This window comes from Scaptodrosophila lebanonensis, unplaced genomic scaffold (assembly GCF_003285725.1).
Source record: "Scaptodrosophila lebanonensis strain 11010-0011.00,11010-0021.00 unplaced genomic scaffold, SlebRS2 tig00000092-arrow-pilon, whole genome shotgun sequence".
Lineage (NCBI taxonomy): Eukaryota > Metazoa > Arthropoda > Insecta > Diptera > Drosophilidae > Scaptodrosophila > Scaptodrosophila lebanonensis.
The window spans coordinates 918,812-946,356 of record NW_022060566.1 but is presented as its reverse complement, the minus strand read 5'-3'; the positions used below and the strand labels follow the sequence as shown (position 1 = coordinate 946,356).

Here is a 27,545-nt window from a genome sequence, read left to right as displayed (position 1 = left end):
TCTCAACGATAGATATGTCTGTATGTATGTATTTGTTTGTGTGTGCGTGAGTTTAATTTATGAAAGACCAAAAATTAAAATGGCTAAAGCTTTTTGTATATTCTCATAAAGAGCAGATGGCCTGTCCGCTTTGATTCACAAGATAAAGAGCACAAATTACACTGCTCGGCAAAAGTCTAGTAACAGAATGTTTGACATACATACAATCATACATTCGTGTTTGTACATGTAAATAATTTGCACATCACCTTTTCAATTTTCACACGAAAATTGTATTCAAATCAAACAAATAAAGCTGCTTTTTTGTAAGATGGCACAAATTTGTGTGCAAATAATTTGCATGTCTGACCGTAAATAAACTACAATATCGATTTGGAAACCTTCGCATATCAGTTGCGTGTATGTAAATATTTGTAAATACTATGTATATCGATTATCTGTCACAATATTACAAATATCATTACGTTCTTAAAATTATGTTGAAATTAAACTGAAATGTAATTTTTCTTTGAATTTTATAAAAAGTCAAAATTGCCACGCGATGTTTTTAAAATTATTTTGAAAATTAACCTGAAATTTAAAAAATTAAATGTCCCTGACTTTGGTTTTGTAGATAAAGAAAAGTTTTTTTTTTTTAATTTGAAAGAATCTGTGTTTTCTTAAACTAACCCAAGCTGTACTCTGATTTATTAAGAAGCGAAATGTTTTACTTTTTCTATTTCTAATTAAAGAGCTTATTGTTTAATATTATCAATTAGCTGTTTTTAAAAATATACGTATACGTAATATATAGTACGTATGTTTCTTGATTTGATTAGCACTTATTGTCGGCCAAAGTTGAAACCTTTGTATATCCTGGTCATGTTTTTCAAAATTTTACAAATATAAGAACGAATAATGATCCTTTCACTTTTCTATAGCTTTTATGAACTAACAGATGGTTGTCTACTAATTGTTACATTACTGCTTTTGTTTAGAGAAATTAAAGGTCCTATTATTAAAACGTATAATTTAATATTTCGGGGCTTGGAGTGGGCGTCTGATTCCTATTATTCCTATAAAATCAAAATAAAGTAATGGAAGTGTTTAATTATATTTTTGTCGAAGCTGCAGTTATTTTTGTTGGGTTGAGCTGAATTGGTGCTGGGAACTAAAATAAAACCGTGTAGAAAGTAGAATGGCGGAATGTAGAGAAAAGAGATCACACTCCATTTCCTGCTCTCTTTTGCAGCACACATGAAATCTCCGCACCTGTCGTGTGTGTTTTTGTTGCTGCTCGCCACATTGGCCTTCACCACCGGCGAACGCCAGCCGCGCACGGTGCCAGCGAGCAGCCACCAAAGTGAGGCGTCGTCCGTGGTCGATGGCGACGCCGTCACCATCAAGACCGACATTGTGCCGCCCGATGAGAGGAATAATTGCCCGACGGGCTACTTCCACTGCAATTCGACGGATCAGTGTGTGCCGCAGCGCGCCAATTGCGATGGCAGTGTTGATTGCGATGATGGGTCCGACGAGTGGAACTGTGATAACGAGGTGGATGCCAAATTTTGGGATCATCTTTTTCGCAAGCAGCCATTCGGGCGACACGACGAAATTCCAATTGGCAAGTGTTGTGAGTAAGCCGGTTTTAAGTAATTAAACACATTGTTTATGTGTATGTGTGTTACGTACCTTTCTCTTGTTTTTCTTCTTATTTTTTTTTTGTTTTTAGCGTGCGCATTGCGCTCGCCAATTGAGGTTATGTGTGCCATAAAAAATAAATTAGCATGCTGTTGTTTTCATTAAAGTAAAAGATTAAAAGTGCGATTATTATTAGTGTGACTATTAAATGTAATGCGCGCGCACACACATACATTATACATATGTATATTTTTTATGCAGTTTGGACCAATGAGACTTTCAGCTGTCCCTGTCGTGGAGATGAAATTTTGTGCCGCTTCCATCAGTTAACAACACTGCCATCCCATTTGCCAGCCGACAATCTGGCAATGCTGTAAGTACATACATACTTGTACATAGTCAATAACGGTACATTATATTATTAAAAAATATCTATATGTATACATAAGTGAACTATTTTGTAAGTGTCTGTTTTTTCCACACCACAGTTGAAAATTTACATTCTTCAGTTATTGGGGAGGATTCTTGTTTTGTTTGTCTGTGATCTTATCGTATTTTAGAGAGCTCCAGCTAAGTTTCATCTTGCACATTCGATCATTTTTTTCATCTTTTTGAATGCCTTGAATTATAAAAAATGTTATATTATATGATAAAACTAGCAAAACTATACTCTTTTAACACAGCGATAATATCGTTAGAATAATAATATTTAATAATGATTCCAACTAGCCAGGGATATTTTTTATACCCTGTACCCGTAGGGTAAAAAGGGTATATTAGGTTTGTGCAAAGTATGTAACATGCAGAAGGAAGCATCTCCGACCCCATAAAGTATATATATTCTGAATCAGCATGACGAGAGAAATCGATCTAGACATGTCCGTCCGTCCATCCGTCTGTCCGTCCGTCTGTCCGTCTGGATGAACGCAAGGATCTCAGAAACTATAAAAGCTAGAATAACAAAAGTTGGCATCCAGATTCTCCTATGTCCGAGAAAGGACGAGTTTATTTTTTTTTAATGTGAACAGCTTAAGTCAGATATGTTATTATAAAGTGATTCAATAATTAGAAATAAGGAATGAATTATAAATAAATTAATGTAGGATCAAATTATTACAAAAATAAAAATATTCCCAGTCCTCTGTGAGAGAAGCCAGTTCATACGTATATTAAGTATACGTATTATCTCGAAATCAAAAGAAAAATTGAACAATATTTTGAATTTATTTCTGTCTATGAGAACTAAAAATATCTTTTAGTGTAATAATATTCTCTTTTTTACAGCGATCTCACAGGCAACAGTTTTGAAGTAATCCATGAAAGTTTTTTTAATACGCTGCCCAACGTGGAGAGTCTGTAAGTGGTCTCAAATATCAGATTTTGCTTAATTAAAATTGAAAATCCAAACGCTTCACATCGTATATATGTACTACTATGTACATATGTACTATATTAGGTATGCAATGGGAAGACCAAATGCAAAATATCACTCTTGAAATTTTAAGACAGCCAGTGAAAAATATTAGCACCATGCTGTGTTTTTATGGCCAGCACTTTGGCCGACACTATAACCAGGGGGCCCCACAACATTCCAGTCAAGTCAGTCCCATGCTGGCTTACATACAAATTAGACGGCCACCCATACATACATAAATACATACTCGTACATACATACATATGGACATGGCATCAGAGGATGGCCGTGCAACAGCCGTATCCGTTTCGTTTCTTTGCTCTGCCCCTCCGGAATCGCATTGCAGCCGTCGCAGCTTGCAGTTTATGTGTCAGTGTGTTAAAGGACATTTTGGTTTGGCTTAAACCGTAAATGCGGTTTAACAAACGACAGATGTTCGGTTATACCACTCGTTGTACGAGTATGGCGCCTGTGTGGCATATTAGACATCGTGGTGGTTAGTTGCTTCATTGGCCGCAACGCCCACACCCCTCCACTCTATCTATCCATCCGCTCTGTGGTTTATTGAGGTGAGCCCTTGGCTCCCGGCTGCTATCTTAAGCCTGCGAATGTGCAGTTTTTGCTGAGTTAGAACTTAACCCATTAACGTCTATCTATGATGAACGCGTAGAAGTGGTTTATACAGTTTCCCATCCCAAACATTATGGTTTTCACAGAAGTAATGGTAATAAATAAAAATAGATCCTTATAAAATAGGCAATGCTTTAAATCCACTTGGTTAATGCAGTTTAACTTATCTTTAAGTCGATAGATGACTTAATATCTATTAGCACCTAGCAATTAGTCAGTATTTGTACCTATTTCAGAGTTGAATTTTCTAGAAAAATAAGTAAAATGAGGACAAATTTCATTACTAAGAAAATACTTGAATGCAGTTTGACTGTCTTCAAGAACGTATTTAATGTCGACTTAATATATATTAGCGACTAGCTATTTATAAGTATTTTAACCCATTTTAGAGTGGAGTTTTCTAGAAAAATAAGTAAAATGACAAATTTGTTTATAAAGAAAATATTTGCATTGTATTTTCTTTTCTTTTTTGATGTTGCTGGTGCAGGTTTAGGCAAGATTTAGATTGTCTCCTTTTTAGATTCTTTAAAATGTGGTTTAAGCGACCTTTCTAGCACGTCATTTTGGTTCGATAACTAACTCTAATGATATCCAAAACTAACAAGAGAGCTGCAGATGATCTGTATAGTGTATTTGGAAATTAAGCCTTCAGCAGACTTTAATTTCGATTCGCTTCAAGCAATTGTTTAGCCATTTATATTGAATTCGATTTTAGATTTTAGCGTAAAGATAATTTAGTTGATTTTGATTTGCATTTCAACTCAAGTCTGTTATGCATCAACAACTAAAAGTTGTATATGTATGGGGAATTTTAAAACTGTACGCGTAAATGGGTTAACTAAACAAACTTGAAATTATTTTTTCGCCTCAGCTGTAAAAATACATTGATGCGTGGGAAAAAAAAATACGAATATCAATAATTTTGTTCACCTGAGCAGCGTGTGTCATCAGTTTGCAGTATATCCATCAATGTCCAATGTCCCCAAATCCCCCCATCTAGACGCATAAAGATCTACAAATGTTTACGAGTAGAAACGCGAATTATTTGCGGTCATGGCCCACAGAACGCGAAAACAGTTTTCATTTCATTCGTGGGCGAGTGTGTGGGTGTGTGTGCGTTTTAAAAACCTCAGGAACAAGAACAGCTTAATTTCCAATTCCTTTTGTTGCTGTTTGCGCCAAGAACAACAACAGCAACAACAGCAGCAGCGACAATAATAACGACAACATCCAGTAGCCAAGTAATGAGGCACGTTTTGTCTTGTTTACGTGTCACCATTTTGAAATTGACAAATTTTTTATGGCACCCTAATTATGTGTGCTATGCTAAAGCAGCAAAGTTGAGCCACATGAGCCAAGATATTCTGTATCGTCGTTGTTGTTGCTGTTGCTGTGTAATCTAACGCGAGCGAAACAATTTCTTTAGCTCTGCTGCCGAGCAACATAAGCCAAGGACCAAAGTCCTGTTGGCGTGGTGGCGCGGTGCCAAAGCAACTGGTCAAGAGAGCTACAAATATACAAAAATAAAAAGTTAAGCTTAACAAGAAGTTGCGACATTTTAAGGCACTAGAGCTTACATTGAATTCGACGGCGAGCACGAGTATCTGCGGATATAGCAGGCATACTTAAAAGAAAAACAAAAGGAAAGAGACCAGAGCGAGGGAGACGTTTTCAATCCCAAACGAAACGCCTTCGCCTGTTTCCAACTAATACGAGTAGAACTGTACGTGAAGGATCGTGAACGGCCAAATATGCAGTAGAAATCACAGAAAGTGGCCGAGTCCGAGAGTGCTTCGAATTCGGATTATAACGACCTTGCACTCATTTAAATAATAAAACAAGTAAAAAAGCTAAAGTCGGGTGTCCCGACTTTGAAATACTCTGTACATATGTTTACAATAATTATAGAAAATAAAAAAAAATAAGAAAATAAAAAAAAAATTTGATCGATTTTACCTCTCTCGGTATTCGAACTCACGTAAAGGGTGTATAATTGCACATTTACATAGCAATTGCGTCTGTGTGAGTGTATGTATGCCTATGCGCATCAATTCGTGTCTGTGTAAGCATTTTCGCAGTCAACCAAACAGCAACATCAACAACAGCCGCGGGCAGCGCTTGAGCAGCGCTGCAGCAGCGCTGCAGCAGCAAATATATTTATAGCTATAACTTCTTGGTAAATCGGTCTATCATAATGAAACTTGGCATACGGACACATAATAACTAACTGGGGGTATTTCCAAAATTTTAGTTCGAAATTCCAAGAATTACGGGAGTTAGAGAAAATCGCATTTGCGGGGGAGAGGGGGGAGGGAGGGAAATTCCAAAATATACATTTTCTGCGTATTCACACAAGGCATCTTGGACTACAATTTGGTGTGCCTAGGTTTTATAGTCTCCGAGATATAGGCGATTATACGAATGGAAAATCGGGAAAACCCCCATAGGGGGGAAGTGGGGGGGAAAATCAAAAAAATAAAACAAACTCGTATAGAATATACACATAACGCATCTTCGTGCAAAATTTGGTGTCTCTATCTCTTATAGTCTCTGAGATCCAGGTGTTCATACGGACGGACAGACGGACAGACGGACAGACAGACAGACAGGGCTAGATCGACTCGTCTTGTCACGCTGATCAATAATATATATACTTTGTGGGGTCTGCCACGCCTCCTTCTGCCTGTTACATTTTTCAGCTCCCGCAAACCTAATATACTCTTGTACATTTCATGTACAGAGTATAAAAAGGAAAGAAAATTATTTGCAAAACACTCTCAAATATTTGCTGAGCCTTGAGCCACAATTTTCAAAACGGCGATATTTTTTGTTTCCTATAAACCAAATACCTTTTTCTTCACGCTCTATCTACAATATATACAATTTATATTGAAGTGTATTCATATTTTTAAGGCAACATACACATGAAAAAAAAGGTTTCAAAAATAGTTGGATATTATATATTTTTTAAAGCTCATCTAGAAACTTGTGAGTTTGATTTGGAAGCATCAAGTTTTTGTTTTTGAAAAGTAAAACGCCAAAGTTTTAAGGTTCGGGAAATGAAAACGCGACTGATATTCCTTCGCACACAACTTCATTTGAAGTAATGAGAAGTCGCTTCTAAAAAAAATTGTGCAGAAAGCAATTTAATACAAATGTTATTCGAAACTATTTTTTGTGGAAATCGGGATAAATTTGTTAGCCTCACTGCTCTGCTTTGTCGCAGCACTAAAATGAAATTCTCGCTCCTATTGTTTTTTAAGCGGCGTGACAAGTGAGCGCCGTTTGGTTATCACATTAAACAAAAAATGTTGCTGGGTCCTTTATAATATTGATGGGATTGTTACGTGCATGAAATTAGGAACCAAATGTTGTATCCTTACGTGCCAACATGGCTCCAATTTTAAGCACTTTCCATATCAGATTCCTTCATCTACTCGTACTAAGCAACTTCTTCAAATGCATTCCGTTTGTGTCATTTGTTATTTGTTGTCATTGTTGTTGTTCCCATTATGAGTGTTATTTTTGTTGTTCCTGTACTTATTATTTATCTTTCCACAGCGTGCTGAAATTTTGCTCAATCAGAGAAATCGCCTCGCACTCCTTCGATCGTTTGGCCGCCATGCCGCTGAAAACTCTGTAAGTAGCGTTGAAGTGTGGCAACATAATTCACAATTAAGTTGATTATTTATGTGCACTTAAATTTATTTGATTTTTTTTGCTCTGTTCTTTAAATTAACCACGACCGTGTGGTCCTTGGAGTGTAATGTGTGACTTTAATTCTTTCCTTTTTATATTTTTCCCAGCTATTTGGATGACAATAAATTGTCTCGGCTGCCGGCACATTTCTTTGCCAAGGGCAATCAATTGCGAATTCTGTGAGTATTAAATCTCTGCTCTGCAGCTGCACATTTTACATTTAATAATAATATTATGTGAATTTTATTGCTTGTTTTAGACATTTCCGAACTGCAAAGTTTGCAACATTTTGTTTATGTTTTGACAAATTTTTTTCATAATTAACAATGTGTGCTAATTTATGAATGGGTGTCAAAAAAAAGTGTATATGTTTAAGCGCGCTGCTTATAATTGCATTATTTATATAACTTTGAAGCCACTGTGTGTATAATAAAAACATAAATATAGTTTGTTGGGTGTTCATTGAAAACTCCCCCGAATGCAGTCGCAGCTGTTGATTTAACAATTTGTGCGCAACTTAAAAAAAAAAGTTTGCACATGAAATGCGCAACGAAAAAATATTGCTCACTGGTTTATAGCAGTTATTAAATATAAGTTTATTTTATATACAAGTATATATAGTATTTATGCAAAATAGTGACTATTTACATTGCATTTGCTTTGGAATTTAGATGCTATTCGACAGCACAGTTGTAACTACTAGTTGTAATATGTATAAGAAAAAAGTAATCTTTCGTGTCATTAATTTTTGTTTTCATTTCGACTCTTGAATACTCTTGAATACTAGATTTCTATTACATGGACAATTAATTGAAATAATTTGAATAATTCTCCCCGCTATTATTTTATTATTTATTGCTTTCCCATCTCTTCGACTTTCAACTTAAATAATCATTCCTACAAGTATGGCAGCTGTGTAATATCTACGAAACTTAGCACTTAGCTCAAGATAACTTTATAAAATAGTTATACTACTCAGAGTGATTTCCTCTACGATCATATGGGAGACATAGTATATTTAAATAAAGTAATGGCTATATAAAAAGGTAATAAGATAGGCCACACAAGTTCTTGATGTTCATACGAACATATACATATGTCTATATCGAGTTGTCCCATCATGCTGCTCTTATATGTTTAGTAAGAATAAATAATTTTATATAGAGTCTGCGACACCTGCTTCTGTCTGTTATGTACCTTTTGGCGTTTAGTTTGGATATAACGAGCCATTCCATTGAATGGCAACGCAGATAAATGTTGAATGTATGTTTACATAGCCCCCTAAGTTGCAAAACTATAGTATTGTACAGTCGACCGATCTTGATAAAAATGACAAATTTAAGAATATAAGTATTTGAGGATTATTTATATTATTTGAACGTTATATAAGTTTTTATACCAATCTGCTACCATCCCCGTTGCGAGGGGGGTGCAAAGCGGGCAATGCAGTTTCAGTTCTGAACAGTCGAAACAAAATGATTTTAGCTTTCTTTATCTGCCATAACTGCCTTTTGATAACTGCCCCGACCCCAGATACAGGTCCCATCCCATGTTAGCTTGCAAAAAAATTCTATTCAACTCGATGTCGCACGGGACCAAGTTTATATTAGTTCCACGACCACAAATCTTCTTACTTTTTAGCAAATTTTTTTACATTTTATTGCATTTGAAATCTTTGGATGAACACATTTTCATTATTTTGAATTTCATTTTTCCCTATTTTTCCATATTATTCATGTGTTTGTTGTATATAGTAGTGCAAATAATTAGATAGTAAGAAATCGGCCAACAAATCCTGGCTACGCACATGTCTGCTATTGAGAACTAAGAGCTAGTTACCAATCTATTAGACGGTAATAAAAACGTACAGTATTAGGATAGCTAGTTAAAAAGCCATTTAGAGTTATCTTTAAAGCAATATCGTTAGTACTTAGTACTAAATCATAGTTTGGATATTAGCCAGCTGGACACGAAAATTGCTTGTCATACTGAATTTTGCTCTCGACATTCGCCTCAGGTGGCAGATAGAAATAATTTATAATTGGAAAAAGTTTCGTTAATATCTGTGTATTTACAAAACTCGTCAAGTGCATGTGCAGACGAGTATGTATGTAATCGCATGCCACAAATACGATTATATATGGTGCCATACAAAAATGTTGATTGCCTACAAAAATTGTGCACCCGCCTGCCATTTGTTAGGGCTGCAAAATGTGATACATTGTACCGATTTTATCGCATGAAAATAGCTTTTGTTATGCTGACCCCCCACCCCTCCCAGTTCCAATGGCCCGCTCCACTCGGGCAGGCCCAGACGCACACGCTCAGGCACACGCATAGGCTGCAGTATACTTGATAACAGCATCGCACAGCTTTTGTTACTCATACGCACCGTGACCGTCATTAGGGTGCTATGCTAAATAAAGGGCGGGCAAACAAAACCAAACAAAACACTCAAAAAAAAAAACGAAAAAATCTAAAAAAAAGAAGAAATATGTGGAAAATATTGTCATTGTTTAGGCAATGCAAGCGAAAGCAAAACTTTTGACCGGCACACCATGTTTATGGCTGTACGGATCAGAAGTCAAGCATTGGCCTTTGTTGCTTCCACGAGCATACCCTAACCCGAAAGGGGGACGTGCTCCAATAGTCTTCTTTTTATGTGATAGAAACATGTGCATGGCGAGGTCTTCAACTTTATTTTTATATATTAATTAATTCTTATTAATGAGTAAGCTTATAAAGAGTGTGTTCTTTGGAAAAATAATAATGCTTAACAAATTCCCCAACTTTTTTTTTGGAACTGGAGTGCTTATGCAGAGTACTTTAGTTTCGGCAAGCCGATAGCTGAATATATCTTTTTTTTTTTTGTTAATACTTTTTGTGCTGACCGAAGACAACAACACAATTCAGAAAACAACAGACGGCTTGACACAGAGCAATGGGCAAAGAAAGCAAAAATCAAAAACACATAAACAACTCAGTTACACTTTTCGACTAAACTGTGGCACCGAACCGGCAGTGGCACAGCTGTGGAGCTCACAGCCTCGCTAAAAGTTTATCTTAGTGGCTAAGGGCTAGTGGCTATTAGAGGTGGGCATGGGCCGTGTTTATTTCAAAGGTGTACACGCGTGTTCGTGACAAAGAAACGTGACAAAACACGAAAGAGAACTGCGAATTATAAGTACAAGTATTGTTAAAATATTTTCAATATACTGCGATTATTCTTATTTTATAAAATACTTTCGGTCGATGCTAGATGTGACTAAATTGATATGTTGGTGAAAAAGTGTGTATGACATAATTTATTTATTTATTCATTTATTAAGTGTTCCAATGCGATTGGAAATCGACATACGAACTATATAATGATTGCTAAAAATTACCTAATAAAGTATTTACAGTATATTAAAACAATATAATAACAATGAAGTAACAGGTTGTATTCGTTATCATAATTAATATTCGTTATCATAATAATATGAACTAGTTTTATATGATAAATATTTGATTCTTTTAGAAAAGTGAAGAAATAATTACTATTATTTTCCGCCAAATGGAGATTTGTGCAAGTTTTAAGGGCATACTCTATATGCTCTATATACGCATATACTTCATATACTGCATACCACCCTGAACAATTTCCCCAAAATAAGCAACCTCGTGAAAGCAACAAGTAGATGACACGCTTTAAAAGATATCTGGGGAGAATTCAGGGCGATACATTTATATAGATAGATAGCTAATAGATACAATAATACGATAAACAGAAAATGTGCCATTAGATGCGGACTGGGACATACAATTCCATATGGCATTGCAAGTATTCTTCCCATAAAACATGCACCTTTTCAATAATTCCGACTCCAAATCAAACGCTCAAATATATATTTCCGTATACTTGTATGTAGGTATAAGAGACCAGTCTGAAATTAAATCACATTTTTTTTTATTATTATTTTTTTTAAAATTTAAATTAGTTAAATTATAATATAAGAAGTAATTACAAATCAGGAGTGCTAGCTCCCTTGGCCATCGACTCGGATTTCAGATAATATATATGTATAAATCACATTTAGTACTAATACTAAGTCATCATTCCATAAATAAATATGCCACTTTCTAAAAAAGATTCGACTTAAAAAGCATTACTTTCATAGACAATATATAAATAGTACATGTAAATTTCGTGATGGACCGTGCTGGGCAGTACATGTCCTGTCGGGCTGAAGAAAATACGGTCCTTGCTCGTCTCTAGCGGCGCCGCCTACACAGAGTAAAAAGATTAAATAGACAAATAGGGTGCTTTTTTATTGTTGTTACTAACTGGCTAATATTTTTGACAATGTTCTGATTCGAGTCCTTTTATTCGGCCCTTCCCCGTTGGCTTTCATAAGTTTTTGCAGATATAACATTGTTTACAAGTTATCTTTATTATCAAAGGACTAATCTTAAAAATCTTTTTTTTTAAGAATAAGACTTCAACTAAAAATTTTGTATGAAACTATGGTCTGTTAACATTACATTTTTTTTAAGTGGCAGCATTATTTAAAGAGCAATTTATAAAACTTAAAAAATGTGTTATTTTCTTTATAACACATAAAACGGTTTTGATTTTATTTTTTTTAGAACATAATAGTTATTTTTATAAAACTTACAAAATGTGTTATTTTCCTTATAACACATAAAACGGTTTTGATTTTATTTTTTTTAGAACATAATAGTTTTTTTTATAAAACTTAAATGTATTATTTGATTTATAACAAATAAAACTGTTTTGATTTTTTTTGTTAACATGAACATAATTTTGTTAGCATTACATGAGAGGCTGTAAACATTATTTGGTTGTTATTTTAATATTTTTAGAGTTGCTATTTAATTTATTTTGCAATAACGAATGTTAATTTTTTTGTAAATCAATTGTCTGCCTCTCATTTCTCAGCGAAGCACCCTTTAAGCTAAAGTCAGAGTGCAAATGTTTGGACTTCAAAGCACTTTTTCTCTGAATGTGGGAATGACTTTTGCCATTGTTTGCATTTGTGCAGTGCAGAGTGTTGAGTTGGCGCTTAATGGCTAATTAAGAGTGAGATATGTGTGCTGGCTTTTCCTGTGCCCTTCCGCCAGCACTGTCGCCATTGTTGGAGGCAATTGCAATAGCAATTGCACTTGCCCTGTTGCGGTTCATTGGAGGGCTGCTTAAGCTTTTGTTCATATGAAAATTGAAAGTTAATGTGCTTTGGCAGGACTTTTGTCTCTGTCCCATTATAAGGACATTATAAGCTCTATTATTGCTCACTCTGTTGTCTTTTTTATTGTCTCCATTTTGCAGACTTTTGGCACGCAATCGTTTGCATACCTTAAACAGCAGCGATTTTCAATATTTACGGAATCTGGAGGAGCTGTAAGTTTGACAAACATATAACTCTATTTGCATATCTAAACATATATACTCGATTGTATCTGTAGCGATCTGCGAGGAAACCGAATCGCTCACTTCGAAGCGCACGTCTTCGATATGCTGCACAACCTGGAAGTGCTGTAAGTCTCAGATTGGCGCCAGAGGCAGCTATTTATGTATGGCATGTATATATGTTTATCTTCATCTACTTTTTTTTATTTCGTTTCGAGCAGCTACCTGAACGAGAACCGCCTGCAGCGTCTGCATCCGGGCATGTTTCCCAACACCCTAACGCATTTGCACACATTGTCGTTGGCCCACAACCAAATAGCTGACATTGCCAGCAATACGTTCACATTTCCGCGTCTCCGACATTTGTGAGTTTTTAAATTGAAGTTGAAACAACATTTTGCGCGGGTGCACAGAAATACACTCGGAGAAAAACAACAAGCAAGTTATAGTTTAAAGTTTGCAAATGGAAAAGAGTGTGGTTTATTTAAAAAGTTGCCATAAATAATAAATATTTAATTGTTGCTACTTGCTAGTGCGTGGCACGATTTGATTAAAAAATGATTTAGTTTAGGATGAGCCAGCAGTTAGACTTTAATTTATTTCTTAAAATATGAACAAATTTATTTAGTCATCGCATGAGCATTTAATATATAGTTTGTATAAGCAATCGTTAATAACAAAATGAATAAATTTACTGCACTACTTAAAGCACACGTTGTTGAAAACGCCCTACTTCTGAGTTAATATAAAAGCAATTAGTAATAAATGTTTCGAAAAAGGAACTTTAGGCATTCGTTCTAAGCTGTTACATTTTTGAAGTTTCTTAACGAATTTGGGTTTAAATAACTAGCATTTGAAAAACAAAAACTTGTTAAATTCGTTTGAAAAGGTCGACCTTGAAGAGGAATCATATTCAGCTCGATTATATATATAATTCTAGCTATATTATTATATAGTGTATAATTCTAGCTGCTCACAACAGCCTATGTCAAGCAGTGCGAGTGCCAGCGCAAGCAGTGCAGTGCAAGCAGTGCATATATATAGTCCGATTTCAGCAAACTTAAGCGTTCAAAATTGTTTTTATTTATTTGAAAAAAAAAAAAATTAGATAAAATACCTTATCGCTTAATTCTTAAACGCTATTCATTATTTATTTTTCTTAGTTAGTTGTTAAAGCAACATTTTCGTCAATCAAATATTTGTGAACCGATTTGATGACGCTTTAGTTTTCCGAGTGTATGCGTGTGGTCATATGGATTATTAGCTGCCATTCCCTTGCCACAATAAAAGTTGCGTGTTGTTGTTTTTGTAAGTGCGAATATGCAGTAAAGTTTATGTTTTCTGTCTTTTGGCCATTGCAGATTTTTGGCCGGCAATCAGTTGGCTTACATACGCGACGGCACATTTTGCAATCTCAGCTATCTACAAGGACTGTAAGTTGAACATAAAAAGAGAGACAAAATCAAAAACCAAATCCAAAAAACTGCTGCCCAGTTTTGGGATCGCAGACACATTTTGGATAAGGCGGGTGCATATCTAATGACCTACGTTCCACGTTTGACACACATACATACAAATATATTTGGTTTTGGGTGCTTTTTCAATTTGGCGTGGCTTAACTTGACATGCTCTTGTCCATGGGTGTGTGTGTGTGTGCGAGGATTTTGCGGCGAGGCAGCACGCCATGGGCGTTCAAACGATTTATTGGTGGTTAAATTTCAATGTGTTGACAAGGAATTTAATTTATTATTAATGGAATTTCGGCGGATTGGCCAATCTCCATGTGTGTCTCTATGTGTTCGTCTGTGACTGTGTGTGTCTCTGTGTGTGTGTGTCCACAGTTAGATATCAAAACTGTTGGTTTTGTATCAATTGGACAGGTTGATTGGCAGTTTAGGCGACAATCAGCACCAGCGCCAAGCACACAAAATATTTCAGTTGCAAAACTATTTAATGCTCAAATGGAATAAGGTGGGATTTTAGAAATGATCTCGTACAATTTTCTATTTTTTATAGACAGGGGAGCCTTGAAAAAATATAGAATTGATCATGAATTCAAAAAAGTCTAGTAACTATTTAAATAGGCTAAGTATTTTTGAATGCTGAGTCTTGATTTAATTAAACTGATATTTTATATTTTAAATGTGGATAAAAAGCAAAATGTTTCATAGTTTTGGAAAATTAGGAAAATTAAATGCTAGAGAAAAAAGCAGAAACTCCAATAATATTTTAGACAAAATAAAAAGAAGAAATTAAAAATTATTTAATGCAAATGTAAGCAAACAATTAGGGAGCTACAGAAAAAATTTAATAGTCTCCGACCCAATGGGGGAAATATTTACTTAAAAGTCAGTCCAGCTAGGCTGCCCCCACTCAGAGCCATGGTGGTCCCCGATTCTCCCGCAGGTGGCAAAAAAAAAAGAAGTTATATCTAGCTATATCTAGCTATATCTAGCGAATTACAAACTTAAGTGAGCACGATTTAGTAAATCGGAATGCGCAGCATGCAACTTCCCTAGCTGGCACACTTGCAGATACAATGTGTAAACTAAACAACGAGCCAGTGAGCAGCAGGGGCCTGTGGTTGGTGGTTGGCTGTCAGTGGTCAGTGGTCGGCGGGGGGGCCATGCGTGCGTTTGCATAAATAAGCTAAAACGAAATGAAAACTTTAATGATGAAAGTTTTCTAAACATGCCGCACGGCAAAAGTCGAACGACGCCATGCAATAAGTACGATTGCCGACGAAGATGGAAAAATAAATATAGCATACTTAGCAGCGCCGCGTGCTTGACTTTTATGGTTGGCCCATAAACAGAACACTTGCAGACATGCCACAGACACGCCAAAATGTACCGCTAAACAAACACCTTAATTCCGCTCCACAGGCAATTGAACGAGAACCGAATCATGAAATTCGATTTGCATGCCTTCGACTGCTTAGAGAGCCTCAGTTCGTTGCAGTTAACTGGCAATCGCTTTAAGACGCTCGACTCCCGAGTGCTGCAGAATCTGAGTAGCCTGCATTATATGTGAGTTTGTCAGCCGATTTGTGTGTGAGTGTGTGTGTGTGTGTCTATATGTGATTGTGTTTATTTTTCGTTCACAGCTATTTCTCCTGGTTCCATTTGTGCCGAGCCGCGATGCATGTGCGTGTCTGTGAGCCCCATGGAGATGGCATTAGCAGCACTTACCATTTACTGGATAATCAAATACTGCGGGGCAGGTAAGTTCAAGGTGCTGCGTGCGCTTTTTTCATCTTATATAGTATTTTCGCCATTCCATCGTATCCCAGCAAAAGCCTATTACAGCGTAAAATAAATGCAAACAAAGGATTCTTGAAACAGCCCACACTCATTGTTTAAGCTACAGTTGTGCAAATTCTCGCATTAGTAGATAGTAGTAGATAGCTTATACTTGAGCTGGAACAGGCAATTAGTTTAAACGATATACAACGTTCAATAAATATGTACTACAATTAATTATCTGCCACTTCTATTCAAGTGTATGTGTGTGTGTGTGTGTGTGTAGTGTATGGATTGGAATAAATGAACCAGGAGCGCATTCAGCTCTCAAGCCTTTAATAGATATTAGTATATGTATATATATGAATATATTTATATGTTTATATAAATATATTGCTGTGTACTTCACATTCACTATTGATTTATTTGATCTCTGCTACGTCCGCTGCTTCGTTTTCGCCACACACCTCCATCTTGTTGCTGCTTAGGAGTACATGATGCGTCGCAAACGCTCACGTAGCACCAACATGCGCACCTGGAGCTGATGATCCGGTCCTCCCACGGACGTAGTGTTCACCACATTGGGCTCTGACCATAGACTACTACGTCGTATGTTTGCATCCACAGAGGGGGCGCCGCCGCCTCGATGGCGCTGCTCAGTCGCCATAGATTCGACAACTTGCTCTTGCTCTGAGTTCGACACAGACATACCGACTATTAGCATCTTGATGGATTGTACCAGAGATAGTTAAATTTAGAATTTAGACTATTTTCTGGTTTCTATTTGAGTTTGTGATTGAATACACTTGGGAAGGCTGCTGACGCTAAAGTCTATATGCTACTGTGTTAACTTTTATCAAAATATAGTATAACACCTATTCCAGAGCATGCCTCTTTGAATATCAACAAGTATTCCATTGTATTCCATTCTTTATAGAACTTTCATCTAGAGTTTCTTGTTTTAAGACCAAGACTGCGTATTACATGCCCCACCTTAGGCGCCCAAAATTAATTGGAAATACAATAATTAATTCTATATAGCTTTGCAGCTGTCTAGAGATTTTTAATGTGCCGATATAGGCAGCTTTTCAGCTTCTCTGCTTTTTATGGCTGAAGCGCTATTATATATATATTAAAAACCTTAGCTTAGGCGCCATAGATGTATTGAAAGTGAATACAAATGGTTTAAGTGCCGACCAATACTTCTAATTAAATACTCTTAACGATCTCAGCAGATTAGTCAATAAATAAAGATAAACAATTCTATATAGCTTTACAGCTGTCTCAAGAATTATAAACCGCTTTCGTTTCTGCCCCAACTTAGCCAGCTTTCATGGCTGATTTTGCATATTAAGCGCCCTAGCTTAGGCGCCATAAATGTATTGGAAGTGAATACAAATTGTTTAACTGTCGACCACAGCACTTCTGCTTCATTAAATACTCTTTACGATCTCAGCAAATTAGTTCATGAATATACAATAAATAGTTCTTTATGGCTTTTCAGCTATCTAAAGGTTTATAAGCCGCTTTCGTTTCTGCCCCAACTTAGCCAGCTTTTTATTGCTGAAGTCCATTTCACTTTCATTTTGCATATTAAGGGCCCCAGCCTAGGCGCCATAAATGTATTGAAAGTGAATACAAATTGTTTAACTGTCGACCACAACAGTTCTGCTTAATTAAATACTCTTTACGATCTCACAAGATTAGTCGACACCCTCTATTAAGCTGGATGCTTGGACCAATTTAGGCGTCAGCTGCATGCAATGCTTCTTGTTGCCACAGAGTGCCAACCACGTACGGGTAGCTGGTACGCGTATGGTGGTAAATTTCATTTACCCCTTTATTCGATATTTTCTTTTCTTGGCAAGCCAAATAAACTGTGCGCAAGAGGCAAACAGCAGCGAGCAACCAGCAACCGGCGGCAACTTGTCATCATTCCGGCGCATTGAAATGTCTGCTGAGTGATTATCTGGCTGCCTGCCACTCCGACGCCAGTTGCCATGCATGCCAAGTTTCGTGCTTCCGTTTCTACTGCACCAGCACCAGCAGCATCACCATGGAAATGAAAATTATACTTTTCCGAACTCTTCATACACGTTGCCGTTCCATTGCTTCGCTGCTCTATCGTTCCTCCGTTCGTTCGTTCGTTTGCTTGCTTGTTTGTTTGTTTGTTTATTTGTTTTCACGCTGTGAGGTGCTTAGAACAAAAGCGGCAGCAGCGAACAACCAACACCCAACAGCCAACAGCCAGACACCAAACACCATTCAGTATCCAACAAGGAAGATCCAAGCAACGTGAAGGAGTGTAGCAGGCAGGTCCTTAGTTGGGCTGCAAGTTTTCCTTACGCCATATAAGCTCTATAAACACACACACACACACACACACACACACTGACATGCCTCTGTGCTTGCACGTACACGTATCCATATAAGTATGTAGCTTCCTACCTAGTAAGTATGTACTTATGTTTGTTTGCCCGCTTGTTCAAAGGCAAAAATGTTCTGTGTACATTATTTCATTATTTTAAGTTGACGTTCCCATAAAAATTAAATGCTCCACTTGGTTGGGACATTTCTGGCTCTACTCTGCTCTACTCTACTCTGTTCTGCTCTCCTCTGTTGCCATTGTTTGGCTTCTGAGTTAAGTTGTTGGTTATCTAATGGGAAGGCTGGCTGGCTACAGTGTAGTTCGAAGAAAGCACTTTGTACAGAATCAGGTGGCATTGTATGTATTTTTATTGGCGACAGGTTTTCATATATATTTTCGTTAAAATTTGTTGGCATCAAATTTAAACGATAATGAAGCACCAACTAGACACAAAACATATACTGGTACATACATTGAGTTAAAGCTTGAGGTGCATGCTAAGAAGCTTTCAAATTTTATGCAAAATAAATAAAAAGCATGTTGATTTATTACCCTATTTATTTCACGAGGTAGCAAAGAGTATGCATTAAATTAGAAGCGGTTGCTTCTAATCGTCATCTTTATGTTTACGAAATATTTGTGTATTTTTCAAGCACTTTTTACTTCTTCTATGCTGGCCTTTATATAAATCGTTTCCCTAATCGATTCTAAAGATAAAGTACTGTTGAAGATCCATTTTAAGTTTGGATAATGGATAATAAATGAACCTTTATATGCTTTGCAGTTTTTATTTATTATCTCATTGTTAACATGTCTTTTGGACTCAAGCGCCTCATATCGGCGGTCATTTTTTGTCACTTTCTATGAATATTAAAAATTTAGCTGCGCCATCTATGAAATATTTTTTTCAAATTAGGTAGCAATGTGTACATATTTTTTTTTACAACCGTTTATAGTTTTGATCGTGAGTTCGAGTTTGTAGAAGACTGTAAAAATATTAAATTTTCCACCAAATAAAACTACTTTAATGCAACCTCTACCCCAAGGCATTATTCACTCATTTAAATTAATTAATAATTTAAATTTAAATTGGTAAAATAGCAATAACAATAATATGTTAAAAAATGTGCACATAGTACTTATAATGTGTGTGACCAACAGACATAATACAAGTTGAAATATTATATACAAACTGCTAGAGCTACAAATTTTAGTTAAACAACAAAGTTATGTTAGCTCTTTTGAGGATAGATCCTTTAAAAGCAAATTATACTGTATTTTTAAGTACACATTTACACTTAAAGCAGAAAGATTTCGTTATATAGAGTAAAGAGTCCTTAGTTGTCGTTGTAGTAGCTTCTGTAGTTTATGTACGTAGTTGTAGGTAATTGTGTGTGTTTGTCGGCCCATAGCAGCAACAATTACAGCAACAACGGCCATAATAAGCACTCATATACCTGACAATAGCGCACACAAAAGGCCTCGAACGTACGAGCCACGAACCACGCAGCATTGGACAGGAGATGCTTTTGTTTGTACCTAATTGGATGGCAATGCACGGTGAATTGGCCCCGGTTTGGGGTTATGCCCATTGAGGGCCACAACGAGGCTTTGATTTGCTTTAATTGACCATATTTAGGATCCCATTGATATTCAATGCGCATTGGTAATTGCCCAAACATGACTTAATCTTCTCCCCACACCACATCTTCATATCATATCGTTGGCAGTGTTTGGGTCATGGCCTCTATAGCCGTCGTGGGTAATATGCTGGTGCTGCTCGGCCGATATTTTTACAAGTCGCGCCGCAATGTGGAGCACTCACTCTATCTGCGCCATCTGGCCGCCAGTGACTTTCTCATGGGCATCTATCTGACACTTATTGCCTGTGCGGACATCAGCTTTCGCGGCAAGTACATTGTACACGAGGAGGCGTGGCGCCACAGCAGCCTCTGCGCCTTTGCAGGTGCGTATGCGATATGAAACTTTAATTAGTGTTATATAAATTCGAAAGCCCTTTATTTTGTTTTAGGCTTCCTGAGCACCTTCAGCTGCCAATCGTCCACACTGCTGCTCACATTGGTCACCTGGGATCGATTGATGTCGGTGACACGGCCACTACAGCCACGCGACACTGAGAAGTTCAGGTGGGTGATATACTCGTAAATATAATACTATCTTTACCGATTGGGCTTTAGGAAAATAGGACAAATTCAATTTAAAACATAAACAAAGGAGAGCCATGCATGATATTTCTGTTTTTTTTGGGAAGTGCCTAAATACGGGGCTACCCAACTTTTGCTTTTGTTTTTAAAATGGGTTGGAATATTTTAATAATGTATTCTGTTCATAGCTTAGGGTCCAACATAATTTAAATTTAAATTGAAATACATAAAGACCCACTCTAGAAATTGTAGTAAAATAATTTACTTTAGGGACTTAAAAAATGTATTTTATAGAAACAAATAGATTCACAGACGGAATTTGAAAATCCGTCTTAAGCTAGAAATCGAACATTCCTGCTATTTGCTTACTTTTTTCAATGCATAAGACCTTCATGTTTGTAAACAATTAAATAAGAATGTAAATAAAAAATAAATATGTGGTTCAAGTTGGATTATAACCGATAGTTCAGTTGCTCTTAAAAATGGTAAAAAACTTATCTTAAGAAAAATTTAAAAGACTTTAATTAAAAACAGTTTTGTTTTAAAAGAAGAAACATTTATTTCACGCCTATTGCAGCTCATGAATTATTATCAATAACTCCAAAGTTCTCAAAAAGTTAATGTGTCAAAAATATAGTATTTATAAAAAAATAAAGAAAGAGTGACTATTAGCAGTAGTTGAAATGCTCTCAAAAAATACATCCATAGTTTATGTATTTAAAAAGAAATTGCAGTATTACTTACTCGTTTATTATTTATTATATTACATGTGTCAAAAATATACACAGTATTTTATATACTTGTATTCAAATAAAAAAAGAGTGAAGAAGCTGAAATGCTCTCAAAAAATTCATGGTTGAAAAGTAAAGTGTTTGTATTTGAAAAGATTTATTTTAAAATTTAATGCAAAATTAATCACTTTTAAATAAAAGCAAGGAAAAACTTTGGCAAAAATAAAATAATATTATAGCACGAGAAGTGAAACAGAAAATGTACTAAATGCTTTTATTAAAAAACATGCAACAGGGAAAAACCTCTAGATTTCTAGAGGTGGCATTTGTCGCATCACAGACTGATTTGTGGATATAGATAGATATAGTGTGGAACAGCGACTAACCTCTTTGCTTTCTCGTCTGCAGGATTGTGCTGCGCTTGTTGCTGCTATGGGGCATCAGTTTCACATTGGCGGCGGCGCCTCTGCTACCGAACTCCTACTTTGGTGCACATTTCTATGGAAACAATGGCGTCTGTCTGTCCTTGCACATACACGATCCCTACGCAATGGTGAGTAGCCGTGGGCATGGTTTTTGTCTAACTTTTTAAACTACATACATATCTGTTGCAGGGCTGGGAGTACTCGGCACTGCTGTTTATTTGTATCAACACCTTCTCGTTGATCTTTATACTCTACTCGTATGTGCGGATGTTGCAGGCCATACGCGACTCCGGCGGAGGCATGCGAAGCACTCACAGCGGACGCGAGAATGTAGTAGCCACTCGGTAAGTTTATAGGCCTGCTGTCCAGACAGAGTAACACGCTTCTGTTCGCTTCCCTTTGTAGGTTTGTCATCATTGTGACCACTGATTGCGCCTGCTGGCTGCCCATCATTGTGGTCAAGTTAGCTGCCTTGTCAGGTGGGTTTCTTTAGAGTTTCGATTACATATATGCAACATAATGTGTAAGTTATACTGCAGGTTGTGTCATATCGCCCGATTTGTATGCCTGGCTGGCCGTGCTGGTACTGCCCGTTAACTCAGCGCTGAATCCGGTGCTCTACACGCTCACAACAGCGGCATTCAAACAGCAGCTGCGCCGATACTGCCACACTCTGCCCAGCTGCTCTCTGGTCAACAACGAAACGCGATCCCAGACACAGACCGCGTACGAGTCCGGTCTGAGTGTGAGTTTGGCGCATTTTGGAGGTGGCGGCTCCGGACGGAAACAGTTGTCGCATCGCCACATGAGTTACCTGTGAATGGGGACTAGACTGAGCGCTGTTATGGACTAAGTAGTATGTGGGCTTTGGCATAGGCTTCCATGTGATTTTAAAACGTATACATACACACTCACACATATAGTTCAATTATGTACTTTTTTAATTTTAGGTTTCCGTATGTACACGTATTTATGTACATACATATGTATGTTATTTAAATTTAAAAGTAATGTGCTCATTTTTCCCGAGCTCTGAGGACTACAGCAGAACGTCTTAATTGCCAGTTTATAACTGCAACAACTTATGTATATTTATTTACCGAGTATAATCATTATCTGTTAAATACATGTATTATATATGTACGTTTTTGTATATGTTTGTATATTCGCCCACCCAATATTTTGTTAAACCTTAAATACAATATAAACCCAATCATAATGTGTTGCTACATTATACATACATATGTTCTGCAGCGTTTATCGCTAGATATTTTTTTTTTTCGAATTTTTCTCGCTCGTATGCAGCCAGTGCCAGAGAGAGAGCGGTAGAGGTCAACATTTTAGTTACAACCGTGTGTATAATCCAAAACCAAATGTATGTATAGATCGCAGATTTAAACGCTGAAACACCCACAAGCTTGATATGATATTGCCTGCCTGCCTTTTGTATTCATTGTAAAGTGTAGGTAAGTCTGTGCTTCGATGTGAGTGAAGGATATAGGTGACTTGGCTTTGGTTACGGTGATGGTGGCCTCATCTGCAACTTTGCCAGGTGGTCGTAGCGCTACTGATTGCCTTGTGGTTCGGTGGCTAAACTAACGTCACTCTGCATGTAGTAGGGGCCCTCGTTGACGTAGGCAGTGAAGCGTACAATTTCGGTTGCCGAGAAGCCATCACTGACTGCCAGCACCTCCATAATTTGCCATTTCAGGAACTTCACGTCCTTGTGCTGGTCGCGTTGGCGCGACAACAGAAATTCAATCGCACCTGCTGTCCGACGAAGCGCCACAATGCCCCAAATATACTGGCACAGTGTCTTCAGTAGGCTAAGTGCAGCTAATTGTAAATCTGGGAATGGTGTGCGACACAGATCCATTAGACGATCGACTTGCTGACCGCCTGCAAAGTACTCGTACCAGCGTTTCAATATACCGCTGCATTGCGTTGCGTAGGTGAGAGGGAGGAAGAAAGAGAGGCAATGTATTCCATATATATATATATATAAGGCAGACAATTTGGCCAACTTACTTGTGCAAGCCAGTTAATGGCAGTTCGACGGCAAAGACAAGGTCCAGCGAGTTAAGTATCCGTATCTTGAGCGGTGGAGAGAGCACCTTTGTGTAATCGGCATATTTTTCAAACAGTTGTTGCATAGCCGGCTCGAAGTCAGTGTGAAGAAGTGTTTTCCCTTGGAGGGTGCTCGCCAGATTGGTCAACGTGTCGAGGGCTGTGGGCAGTACAGACTCGTCGCCCGATTGTAGCAGCTCGAACAGACATGTGAGCATCTGTGGGTAACCACTTATAATCTTCTGCGGCTGCACAGCAGCAATTTTTCCAAAGAACTTCATTATGCTCGGTACGAGCAATAGATCAAGTGGGTTCTGCTCGATCTGCTGCACGCGATTGCTGATCACGTCCAGGACGTGACGACGCTCCATGTAAGAGAGGCCGTGGTTCTGTTCAGCAAGTGGCACAAGTATTTCCATAACGCTGGCCTGTAGCAGCACATCATCATTGTCCAATTCACTGATGGCAGCGTCTAGTATAAATTCGACGGATGAAAGCGCGGCCGCGCTTCTTTTGGCTAGCATAACGCCCAGTTCATAAGCTCGACAGCGAATAACCTCATTCTGCTTTAGCAGGGTCATCAGCCGCGCCTGTATGCCAGGGTCGTTGAGACGCTGGGTCAGCACAATGGACAGAATACTTAATGCTGATACTCCACTATGAGTTTCTGGCTGCTTGAGCTCATCCAGCACATAGTAAAGCAGCTCATTGCTGGGCAAGGGCTGCATTTCACAGGCTGTGGTCTGACGACGCAATTTCTTGAGAAGAGCATCCAAAACTATGGCGCGCAATGCGGGATTGGGGTGGGTGAGCGATCTGCTAAGCAACAGCGGTAATTGCTCATCGCAAGTGTCAAGCTCCAATTGCTCCAAGCATGTATGAATGAAGTCGTTGGTCATGTTGATCAGTGGTTCCTTGCCACTTTCGACGGTGGCACACTCATACAGGGCTGGCGCGCACAACACGCGTTCGAGGATATTGCGCGGTAGACCTACTGCCTTATTGATAACACTGTTCATCTCAGTGAGGGTTTCCAAACGCTTAGGCTTTGATTCCAATTCCTTCAGCTTTGTCACCCACCATTCCTCCTCCATTGACTCAGACATTTTTCACACTTAAACAATTTATATTATTTCACTATTTATATGTGCGGCGCACCACCAATAAACCAAACAAGAGCCAAACAAATGATTTTACGTACTTGCTTTCGTTTCAAGGCTGTCAATTCAATTTTGTTGCCAACGTTGCCATTCTTTTGAAAAAGAAGTATAATGAGTCAGCTGGTTAGCTTGTTGGTGGTGGTGGTTCCCAGCACTGTGCAGAAGTATCGATAGCATGGATAAGGCAACAATGCGTGCTGAACAACCCCAGACGACGCCATTTTACACGAGAATTTTTTTTGTGACGCATCGTTGTAATAAGAAAGTGTATTTTTGATTGCTTTTACAGTTTTATAAAGGTTTATTATCTGCAAAAGATGTCGCAACGATTTGCGCCTGGCCAAGCGCCGGTGCAGTCGCGCTACCAACCGCCGCCTCAAGCGCCCGGCATGCGTCCTTATGCGGCTGGCGCCAGTTTTCCGGTAAGTGCATGAAATTTTGGGGCAATGGTTCATCGATTGATTGATTGATTTTTGTGTGCGTTGCAGCCTCGCGGCTTTCCACTGCATCCTAATACAACCCAGCCTGTGCCCGGTAGCGCCGCTGCTCCAGTCGGGCCCTCGCTACTGCAGCGCGCCTCCCAGCCCAGTTTTCAAAGTGGCTTGCGCGGAAGTGGCTCGGGTGGCGGCAGTAAGCGTTCAGCAGAATCGCGCAACCTCAGCAGTGCGCAGAACAAGGGCGAGTTTGTGACAGCGAAGAAGAAAAAGAAGCTAGCGGATAAGATACTGCCGCAAAAAGTGCGCGATTTGGTGCCAGAGTCGCAAGCCTACATGGACCTGCTGACCTTTGAGCGCAAGCTGGATGCTACCATCATGCGCAAGCGTCTCGACATCCAGGAGGCCCTCAAGCGGCCTATGAAACAAAAGCGCAAGCTACGCATTTTCATTTCAAACACATTCTACCCAAGCAAAGAGCCCAACAATGATGGAGATGATGGTGCCGTCGCTTCCTGGGAGCTGCGCGTCGAAGGCCGGTTACTCGAGGACGGCAAAGGAGATCCAAATACGAAGATTAAACGCAAGTTCTCATCCTTTTTCAAGTCACTGGTCATTGAGCTGGACAAAGAGCTGTATGGACCAGATAACCATCTCGTTGAATGGCACCGCACACACACTACACAGGAAACGGATGGTTTCCAGGTGAAACGCCCGGGTGATCGCAACGTACGCTGCACTATTCTGCTGCTGCTCGACTACCAGCCGCTGCAGTTTAAGCTGGATCCGCGTCTGGCGCGACTGCTAGGCGTGCACACGCAAACACGGCCCGTTATCATCTCGGCCCTGTGGCAGTACATCAAAACGCACAAACTACAGGATGCGCACGAGCGGGAATACATAAATTGTGACAAGTATTTGGAGCAGATCTTCAGCTGTCAACGCATGAAGTTTGCGGAAATACCACAGCGTCTCAATCCGCTGCTCCATCCGCCAGATCCGATTGTGATCAATCATTTTATTGAGAGCGGTGCAGAGAACAAGCAGACCGCCTGTTATGACATTGATGTCGAGGTGGATGATACGCTGAAGAATCAAATGAATAACTTTCTCATGAGCACAGCCAGTCAGCAGGAGATACAGGGATTGGATACAAAGATACACGAGACCGTCGACACTATTAACCAGATGAAGACGAATCGCGAGTTCTTCCTGAGCTTCGCCAAAGATCCACAGATGTTCATACATCGCTGGATTATCAGCCAGACGCGGGATCTCAAGGTAAGCGCGCTCCTTATATTTACAATTTTATATTAATTTATTATACCAGAAACTATCCAGTACCAAATTGCTTTGCTAGGTACCAAAAGCTAGGGCACATATCATACAATTATTAATTATTATTAATGAACACTTATGTATGAATGAACGTACATTCATTTGTTTTATTTTTATTATAAACTATGTGTGTGTACCCTTACTTGTCCCCAATTGTATTCCAAATTTGAAACCGTTCGGATAAATCGAAAAAATGTTAAAATGATCAAAAAACCAAGTATGAAGTTTATTTTGTATTCTTGTGGAGAGTATACAAACTAAGTTTAAAGTTGATTAAAAAAAAGAAATTCGGATTGTTGAAACAAAAGTTTGAGCTTGTTTTCCCCTCTTTGGAGTCAAAATTTCAGCTTTTTAGCTGTTGTCTTTTTTGGGCTGTGCGTTGACTAATTGAGTCAGTCAGTCTCAACTGTTATAGATATTATAAATATTTCATCTTTATTTCCCTATGCAGCTTATGACCGATGTCGTTGGCAATCCTGAGGAGGAGCGACGTGCTGAGTTCTACTACCAGCCATGGACGCACGAAGCTGTCTCGCGCTACTTCTTCACTAAAGTCAACCAGAAGCGCGCTGAACTCGAGCAAGCGCTTGGCATACGCAGCGGTTGAGCACGCCGACATATCAGATCGGATCGGCATGGCAAACTTTTTCCTTTGACATTTAAGTTTAAGCTACTGATATATCATTTTCATTTTTTTTTTCTTCCACTTTACAATTTGCGGCTCAAATCACTCTTAGGCTGCATCGAATGTTTGATGAGGCAAAAAGAAAATAAAAAGTGAAAATGCGAGGGCTGTAATATAAGTACCCGTATTTTCTAGTATTATAAACTGCATTTCT

At 38.2% G+C, this 27,545-nt stretch overlaps 3 protein-coding genes across 3 annotated transcripts; 2 read left to right on the top strand and 1 right to left on the bottom strand.

Annotated features, from left to right (window-relative positions):
• Window positions 1–1,177: 1,177 nt before the first annotated feature.
• LOC115627359 (relaxin receptor 2) lies at window positions 1,178–22,610 on the top strand. Its single transcript, XM_030523008.1, has 18 exons — window positions 1,178–1,187; window positions 1,232–1,615; window positions 1,885–1,996; window positions 2,908–2,979; window positions 7,229–7,306; window positions 7,474–7,545; window positions 12,696–12,767; window positions 12,833–12,904; window positions 12,998–13,141; window positions 14,138–14,209; window positions 15,662–15,805; window positions 15,883–15,999; window positions 20,117–20,352; window positions 20,419–20,533; window positions 21,691–21,835; window positions 21,897–22,051; window positions 22,113–22,186; window positions 22,247–22,610. The coding sequence occupies exons 1-18, from the start codon at window positions 1,178–1,180 to the stop codon at window positions 22,525–22,527; spliced, it is 2,355 nt and encodes a 784-aa protein (XP_030378868.1). The 3' UTR covers window positions 22,528–22,610.
• Window positions 22,611–22,765: 155 nt separating this feature from the next.
• Window positions 22,766–24,969, bottom strand: LOC115627064 (26S proteasome non-ATPase regulatory subunit 5). The gene is made up of 2 exons (XM_030522610.1): window positions 23,736–24,969; window positions 22,766–23,641 (listed from the first exon to the last, which is right to left on the bottom strand). Exons 1-2 carry the CDS (start codon window positions 24,878–24,880, stop codon window positions 23,272–23,274), a joined length of 1,515 nt encoding a protein of 504 aa, XP_030378470.1. The 5' UTR covers window positions 24,881–24,969; the 3' UTR covers window positions 22,766–23,271.
• Window positions 24,970–25,158: 189 nt separating this feature from the next.
• Window positions 25,159–27,540, top strand: LOC115627179 (brahma-associated protein of 60 kDa). Its single transcript, XM_030522780.1, has 3 exons — window positions 25,159–25,356; window positions 25,423–26,649; window positions 27,158–27,540. The coding sequence occupies exons 1-3, from the start codon at window positions 25,252–25,254 to the stop codon at window positions 27,311–27,313; spliced, it is 1,488 nt and encodes a 495-aa protein (XP_030378640.1). The 5' UTR covers window positions 25,159–25,251; the 3' UTR covers window positions 27,314–27,540.
• The last annotated feature ends 5 nt before the right edge of the window (window positions 27,541–27,545 follow it).